The 8,851-nt window shown below is 35.7% G+C and overlaps 1 protein-coding gene across 6 annotated transcripts in view; it reads right to left on the bottom strand.

The window, feature by feature from the left end:
- The window catches only part of LOC106679968 (KICSTOR complex protein SZT2), a 240,391-nt gene that overhangs the window by 33,781 nt on the left and 197,759 nt on the right, over positions 1-8,851 (bottom strand). For all 6 annotated transcript variants that reach the window (XM_067050326.1, XM_067050330.1, XM_067050327.1 and 3 more), the window contains 3 exons: positions 7,292-7,493; positions 5,888-6,026; positions 5,741-5,801 (listed from right to left, as the gene is read on the bottom strand). In XM_067050326.1, the coding sequence (XP_066906427.1) occupies positions 5,741-5,801; positions 5,888-6,026; positions 7,292-7,493 (402 nt within the window). The remainder of the gene's footprint in view (positions 1-5,740; positions 5,802-5,887; positions 6,027-7,291; positions 7,494-8,851) is intronic.

Raw genomic sequence — 8,851 nt, 5'->3', positions numbered from 1 at the left:
TAGGAGGATATTATGTCCACCAATATCATATTTTATTTAAAAAAAGAAATATTCATCAATTTATACATGTTTTTCAACTCCATTAATAATGTTTTTCCTTTTTTTTTTTTTGTTATTTTCACAACAAATATTTTCATAATAGTTAATTAGTAAACTATAAAATATGGTATTCCTATACCCTCAAAACATATCATTCAGTAGAAGGGAGTTAGATTAAGAAGAAACTTGTTCATTTTGGCACATTTTTTTTATCCAGCAGGAATGAGAAATAAGAGCGACTATCAGAAATTTTACTTGAAATTAGGGTTAAACACATTATATTATTATTACTTTGCTGGCAAGACAAGAAAAACTTAATTTTCTACCCAAATAAAGAAGTCCATCAAAATTAAGTCATATCCTTTGTCAGTCTGGCTCTGGCCATCAAACTGTGTGCATCTATCTGTGCTATTGTGTTCATAAACAATCTTTCTTTGCCTCCTCCTTCAATTTATATTCATCTTTTATTTAAATTCCAGTGAATCGATTATATTAGTGGATAAAGCTGCTTTCTGATGAAATAAAATTGTTATTTTAATAGAAAAACAGCTGGAACTTTACGATACAGACGTAGAGGCCTAGGATTAAGTCAGTAACCATCAAGGTAACCTAACGGAGTAAAGACTGTTGACTGCCCCCACTACAGCAGCATCGCCCCACTACCGACCCCCACTACAGGTTTCTCATATTTTCATTCATATATTAGTTCCCATTCATACTAATACAAAAACTAAGATGGCAGTATGCCCGATCCGTAAACAGGTGGTCGTCAGAGAGGACAAGTTAGCACTAGCCTGCAAGTTGTGTAAAAGTTTACACTATAATAAATGCTGTAACATTCCGGACAACGAAAAATCTGGAATTTGCCCTCATGTCAGAGTTAGGCCAAGTCAGGGCCTAGGCAATATAGTGCCGTACCCATCAGAAGCATAGAGGAAAATATAATGGCCATACTTAAATAAATCAGGAAAATCACTGACAATTTAAAAGATATTAAAAACATAATAAATACTCAGGGAGAAATAATATTTGAAAACGCCAAGAGACTTAAGACTATGGAGGAAAGACCCAAAAGGCAAGATGAGACAATTGAAAAACTAGTTATTGAAAACAATAATTTAAAAAAACAAATTAAAACCATGTAAACCAGAATAAATCAGGCTGAATAACCCCAGCTCACCCACTCACTTGAAATCAGGGGCATCCTGACAAGAGACAAGAGAAACACCAGAGGGTATAATATGTTTGATTGGAGTGGCACTCGGAGTAAAGCTCAACCCGGAAGACCTAGACACAGTAGAAAGAAAAAGGTCCAGAGGAGAGGACCCTCCCCCGCCTGCGATAGTGGTGCAGTTCGTTCGCCAGATTGTCTATGATGAGGTAATTTGGCTCCGAAAGGTAAAAAGAGATTTCACTACCAGGCATCTTGGCTGGGACAATGACCAACGGATCTAAATAGGCGAAGAGATGACCCTCGCCAATAAACACCTGTACTGGCTAGCGAGGGAGGTAAAGGCAGCCGGCAGATTGTGGTACGTCTGGTTTGCTCGACGGGGTGTCAGATGCTGCCGAGAAGATGGCCAAGCTGTTGTAATTAATACAGCTCACTGACGCCACCCCCCTGGTTATATCAGATTTAAACTTCTAGGAATTTGTTTTTATTATTTTTATTACTTGGTCTATTTTTACATTTTCATTATAACCTCTCATTTTCTTTTTTATTTCTCAACTTAAGAAAAACATTCTTTTTTATAGAAGCTATCAATTTATTAGTGCATATGATTTATTTTTCCTTTAGTAAATTTAATTTAGTTTTTCTGATATATTTAAATTTTTACATCTATATCTATTATTTTCATCTTATTTTTTATTTACTCTTCTAAGTAGCATTATTTTTATTTTTATTTTCAAACCAAGTAAATTATCATTGTGCTCCAGCATTTATTTATTTCTAGTAAATTTTATCTATTCTTTCTATATTTTTCTCAATTTAATGTAATATTGTATTTAATTTGTTATTTTTCCACTCAGCATATTTTTTATATGCTTAATACAACTTTATTGCCTATCTCAGTGTATTCAAATAGGAAAATAGTAAATGTACCCTCTCCCTTGATATTAACCCAAATATCCTTTTCAACACATTCTCAATTTTCCGTCCTTACTCCAATAATAAATTTGATCCATTCCTCACTGTTTCACACTCTTTCCTTTAGTCACATATGACTAGTACCCTAACATCCTGCCATATTAACTCCCAATCCCTTCTGGGATATTATGACGAATTTCTAGATTATTTCCTCCAAAATTTTTACCACACCATTGTCGTCTCAGAAATGTGACTTACATCCAATATTCCAACTTCCTCCATCTCCATCCCCAACTCTACCCTCCTTCGTTATGACCGAATGGACCATACTGGTGGTGGAGTTACTCTATACGTTCATGACAGACTGAGGGCCAAAATCCTTTAAAAGTCTCCTTCCTTAGACAACTCCCCATTTGGAATACATTTTTGTGCAACTTATGTCAAACTCCTTTTCCCTGCTCTATACTGTCATTTATCGCTCAACTCAAGTCCGTTTTGATGATACATTTGAATCCTCCTTCCTTTCAGATATTCCTCTCTTCCAAAACATAATAATCGCAGGCGATCTCAACACCAACCTTCTCATAGACTCTCCCGATCGATCATACCATATTATTCGTCCTCTATCTACCTATGTCTTTTCTTTCCTCCCATGACCACATCAAAATTTCCTACATGTTCCCATTCCCTTGCTTATACCAAAGAAAATTATTTGACGAAACCTTGATTCTTTAACCATTAATATTGTCCATTAACATTGTCTTAACCTTGATTCTTTAACCATAGAAAACATTGGTTCCTACCTTGATGAACTTTCCCTCTTCTTAGTACCTATCTATTCACTTTTATCCATTGATGATACGTCGAATGCCTATCCTCAAATCTCCTTCGACCAACACGAGGACGAATTTCTAAACCAACACGCTCCTCTTAAAACCCATATCTTCAAACGCTCTTCAGCTCCCTGGATCAACTCAGAAATAAGAGATTTAATGAGAAGACGCTTCAGACGCACCAGAATTTCAGAGCTCTATTCCACCTTAAGTCCCTCCGAAACCTTACCCAAACACCCTCCTTACGCCGCACCAAGGAGCAATACTTTCACAACATCCTATCCCAAGCACCTGATCCTAAATCCAAATGGAAAAGTTCTAAATCCTGTCCATATTACCCAGTTGATCCCAACGAGCTTAATGCTTTCTTTGCAGCTCCTCCTCCTTCAAAAACCTTATGCGAATTTTCATCCTCTTCACATCCCTGAAATCCCAATAACTTTTATTTCTTAATTGTTTCCCCAGATGACTTAATCTCAGTAGTCCTCAAGTTCAGAACTAACGATTACGGCCCAGATAATATTCCTGTAAAGATCATCAAACTTTGTCTCCTCACCATTCTTTCTCCACATTTATAACTTCTCCCTTCAAAATTCCATTTTTCCGAAAGCCTGGAAGAAAAGTCCTTGTCCGACCATTGAACAAAGTACCTTCTCCTTCTTCAGTTTCCGACTTTCGGCCAAAATCCATTTTATCCAATTTGGCCAAGCTACTAGAAAGATTAGTCCACTCCCAACTTAATAATTTTCTCGAGCAAAAAGCTCTCCTTAATCCTTTCCAATCCGGTTTAGGCTCTCAACATTCCACACAATCTGCTTTATTGAAAACATCCCAAGATCTCCAATCCGCTATAGACAATCATAATATATCGATTTTAGTTCTTTTTGATTTTTTCAAAGCATTTGACACAGTTAAACATAAGATCCTCCCTAAATAAACTTCAAAACCTTTCCATGTCAAATAGTGTCCTGAAGTGGTTCCTCTCCTTCCTGTCCGATCGTTCCCAAACAGTCATCATTCCAAATAAACTTCTTTCCTCTCCCCTTCTTCTGACATGAGATGTTCCTCAGGGGTCCTCACTTTCACCAACCCTTTTCTCCATTTATATCAACGATCTTCCTGATTCCATTTACCATGCACAAAACCACTTACATGCAGACGATCTCCAAATCTATCTATCCTTTCATCACTCTGAGATGTTTGAGGCCATCCAAAAGATACCAGAAGATACTGATAGCATTAATGCATGGGTGTTGATTTGAACAATGATTTGAACCTGAATGCTGAAAAAACCAAGGCCATTCTTAGTGGTTCCAAGTGCCTCCTTCATTCCCTCCCTTACTGTCCTTTACTCTTCCTTAACAACCAACTGATTCACTTCTATCCTAAAATAATAAACCTTGGAATAACCTCCGACCAACACCTCTCCTGGAATAATCACATTTCCCAAATCACATGCAAATCCATAACTGTACTCAAACAATTCCTAAGATTCTGTACTTCCATTCCTCAGAACACTCGTCAGCTCCTAGTATCCTCTCTCGTCTTCCCCCACTTTGACTATGGTTTCTTGGTCTATGGAGGGCTATCTGCAGGACTAGAGTTGAGACTGAAGAGACTCCTGAATTGCTTTTTAACATTTATCTTTGGGTTTCTAAGGCGCTCTAAAGTCTCCTGCCGGTATACCGAGTTGAAGTGGCTCTATCCAACCTCCCGAAGGCAATATCTCTTTGGTGTTTTCCTATTCCAAGTCCTTAAAATCAAAAAACCTACTTATATCCTTGATCTTCTCGCTCTTCATTCATCCATCCACTCATTCAACACCAGATCCCAACCGATTGATTTATATATGCCCTCCTATAGAACCACCTTCCTTAGCAAATCCTTCATCATACGCACAACCTCCTTCTGGAATTCTCTTCCCATCTCCATTTGCCAGTCCACATCCATTCTTTCCTTTAAACAACACCTATTCCTCCACTTATTGTATAACCAAATCTCCACATCATTGTAATAAAATAAATAGACATATATTGATTAACATTATAAACAGTAGTTAAGCCGATATCCCAATGTAATTTCATTTTACTTACTGAAAACTTGTAAATGCTTCCCAGACAAAAATCTTAATGTATGAACCATGTACTTATTCTTAAGGGACATATGTCCCAGAATAAAATTATTTTTTCATTTCATCCTTTTCATCATTCCCTAAAAACTCATCATTCCTCTATATCCAAGATTGCCTTTTGATCCCAGTATAGACTACTTGATGCAACAGTTAGTACAAGTTTTAAAGATACTGTGATAAGACTAGGTAAAATATGTATTTATGAATGAAATAACCGAAAATCAATATTTTTTAAGGGTAACATAAATTTATGTGATTTATATTTAGGGGTGAATTTGAACGGAGAGTATTAAGTTGAACCCATCCTTTTTGAAGTGAGCAGTTTTCTGTACTTTCACAGATAACATGTGACACAACCTTACCGTTGTATCTTTGGAGCTGAGGGAGTTGCAGCATCAACTTTATCTGCCTTGTGACTGCAGCGCTACTGGTGCATATCCAGCCTGGAAGATCAACTTTTTTATTTCTGAGGCAGTCCCACAAAAATGAAAACTTGACCCCCACCATGGTTAGAATCGGTTGGTTACCTCTAAATAACTCCCCTCTCCCCCCTCCTGTATGTTAGAAATGACTAGAAAGAGGGTCATAAAAAGTACTACCTTAAATAAAATAATAATAAATAAATAAGAGATTCAGTTAATAACTTACCTGTAGAGGAGGATTAACTATAAGAGTCTGATCTCGAGTTGCTGCTGATTGAAGTCTCCAACTAAAACAATAAAAAATAGACATAAAACCTAAAATACAAATATAAATATGACATTAAACAGATAGCTAATTGTCAATAAACCATACTTGGGTAAAAAAAGAAGAGGGGTGAGGCAATAATGCACAATACGTGAATAACGCATGAATAATTCTAATGTTTCTTCTGACATTGGTATATGAGTAGCTGCTCTACTTTGCCACATTACTCTTAATTTTTTCTGTTGTTCTAAAATCAAAGAGAAGAAATACAGACAGATCATGGTAATTATATATAAATAAAAATCACTACATTGATGAAAAAAAATGATTGAATAAGCTTAATTGTGTTACTAAAATCATAAAACTAAATAAATTAATTAGTATTTAGTGTTTAAAGACATAAAAACTATTTTGTATATAAGTATGCTGTTTGTAATAAATGATAAAAAATTTAAATAAACTTGGCTTATGATGCGAATTCAAAGAGCACATGAGTGCAAAAGGATGCCACAACAAGGACTCCAAGACTAAGGCTATATAAAGGTCCATGTTCAAATAATTAGATCTTAAATGGTTTATACTGATTTTTAAACCATACAAAAGAGATTTAAACTAGTATGTTTGAATGTGAGTGAGAGTAAAGATTAAATGATCATTGTTAATATTCACCTTTCCTCTATATCCAATATTGCCTTTTGATCCCAGCGTAGACTACTTAATGCAACAGTTAGTATAAGTTTTAAAGATACTGTGATAAGATTAAATTATATTACATAAAATATGTATTTATGCATGAAATAACAGAAAATCAATTTTTGAGGGGTAACGTAAATTTATGTGATTTATATTTAGAGATGAATTTGAATGGAGAGATATTAAGTTTAATGCATCCTTTTTGAATTGAGCAGTTTACTTTAGTTTCACAGACGACATGTGACACAACCTTTTTTTTTTTTTCGGCCAAGACTCCAATTGGAATCCAATACTGCCTAACCATGTTTGAGGGTCAAAGTTTTTCATTTAGTGGGAACGCCACTTAATGAAAAACATCAACGCCCCAGGCCGGATTTGAACCGGCACTGCCAATAGACACCAAATTGGTAAGACTGTGTCTTAACCACTGAGCTACGGGCAGCCCAAAATACACAACCTTACGTAGTCTTTGGAGCTGAGGGAGTTGCAGCATCAACTTTACCTGCCTTGTGACTGCAGCGCGACTGGTTCAAATCCAGCCCGGAAGATCAACTTCTACTTCTGAGGCAGTCCCACAAAAATGAAAACTTGACCCCCTACCATGGTTAGAATAGGTTTGTTACCTCTAGATAACTCCCCCTTCCCCCTCCTGTATGTCAGAAATTAGATCTTAAATGCTTTATACAGATTTTTAGAGCATACAAAAGAGATTTAAACTAGTACGTTAGAATCTGAGGGAGAGAAAAGATTAAATGATCATTGTCAATATTCAACTTTCAAAAAAAAATCTTAATAAATCCATTCATTATCATTACTAACCTCTTCTATCTAGTATTTTTAAACTCATTATCTGATTGATATTTTCACAAACTGGATCAGTTGTAATCTTTTTTAATGTAACAGGTTCAGAATCCCTCAATATTTGAGTATAGTTTGACAATGTATTGAATCCTATTTTTCGTGAAACTGATGGAGCAAAAGTCATTAGACTATCTAGGTCATTTCCTTCAGGATAATTGATCTGAAATTAAAGAGCATTTGTCAGAAAAAGTATTAAACAATTTTTAAATTAATAAAATGAATTAATTTATAATAAAAGTATATGTGTGTCTGTGCTCTCTCTCTCTTTTTTTTATATCCTTTTTCCCCCCGCTGTACCTTAGGGCAACCCTATACCAGCAGTAAGTTCAAAACTTCATAACATTTTAATATTCCGTCAAGAAAAGACTCGGTCACCAAGCCTCCTGCATCACAGGAATAAAATTCCCAAGTCTTCAGGCCTGCACTCACGTAGGTCCAAATATCTCTGAACCAAAGTGAGGCATTGCTTAATCTCTATAACAATAGGGCACTAATTTTAATAACAAAGCAAATGGATTGCCTACAACTGGAGAGCTGTTCCCACTAAACAGGGCTCCAGTAACTTCCTACTTACATTCAAGTGGGTCTACTATATATACATATGATTGTTACATACATAGGTCATATTACTGTTACATACTCTATATACCTTATTTACATATGATTGTTACATCTATAAACATATAATTGTAACATAAATTATTATTAATTATTAATTAATATAAATTAAATATGTAACATAAATTATACATATTATCAATGTTATATTAATCACTTGGTAAACAGCTTTTTATTTGGAAAACCTTCTTTGCAAACTTTTTGAATGTCCCAAACATATCGGAAGTCTTCCACAGCTTCGCAGTTACAGTTAGGGTCATTCCTTTTTTTTTTTTTGAAGAATTGTAACTTTGAATTGATGTTGTTATGCCCTATAAGAAGTTAGATCGCCCAGTGGTCTGTTTCAATCTATTCATTTTTGACCCTTTTTCTGACATCTAGGAGGAACTCGTGAGTTAGTCTTCCAGTAATACAGTTATCCCACCTCCTCTGCCATTCAGATAAGATAATGTCGTCGATTCTACTAGAAACTTCTTCGAATCTTCTACTGGAACTAACGAAACAACTTGACCCAATACTGGCCGGCAAACATTTCTTGATATTGTACTAGGCGATGGCAATCTGCATTCAAAGGTCTATTGGCAGTTGACCCGTAATTACTTGCAAGGCTGAAGTTGGCGCAGTCCTATAAGCCCCAGTCACCAGTAATAAAGCTCTCCTTTGAGCCTGTTCCAACAATTTAAGATGTGAGTAGGTGAGATTTTGTGCCCAGGCAGGTACAGCATAGAGGGCGATTGGCAAGAAGGCAGCTTTGTATAATATTTCTCTGCACCTATATTTCAGGCCCTGCTATATTATTGAGGTAGCTGTAGCGAAAAACAGTTTTACTTTTTACTTCCTTTAAGGCTAAATATACCGATTTTTGGTAAGATTTTTTTTCAAGAGATGGCAGCACTTTCG

Source organism: Halyomorpha halys, unplaced genomic scaffold, assembly GCF_000696795.3.
Source record: "Halyomorpha halys isolate HHAL.00 unplaced genomic scaffold, Hhal_1.1 Scaffold237.1, whole genome shotgun sequence".
NCBI lineage: Eukaryota > Metazoa > Arthropoda > Insecta > Hemiptera > Pentatomidae > Halyomorpha > Halyomorpha halys.
This window is presented reverse-complemented; position numbering and strand designations above follow the sequence as displayed.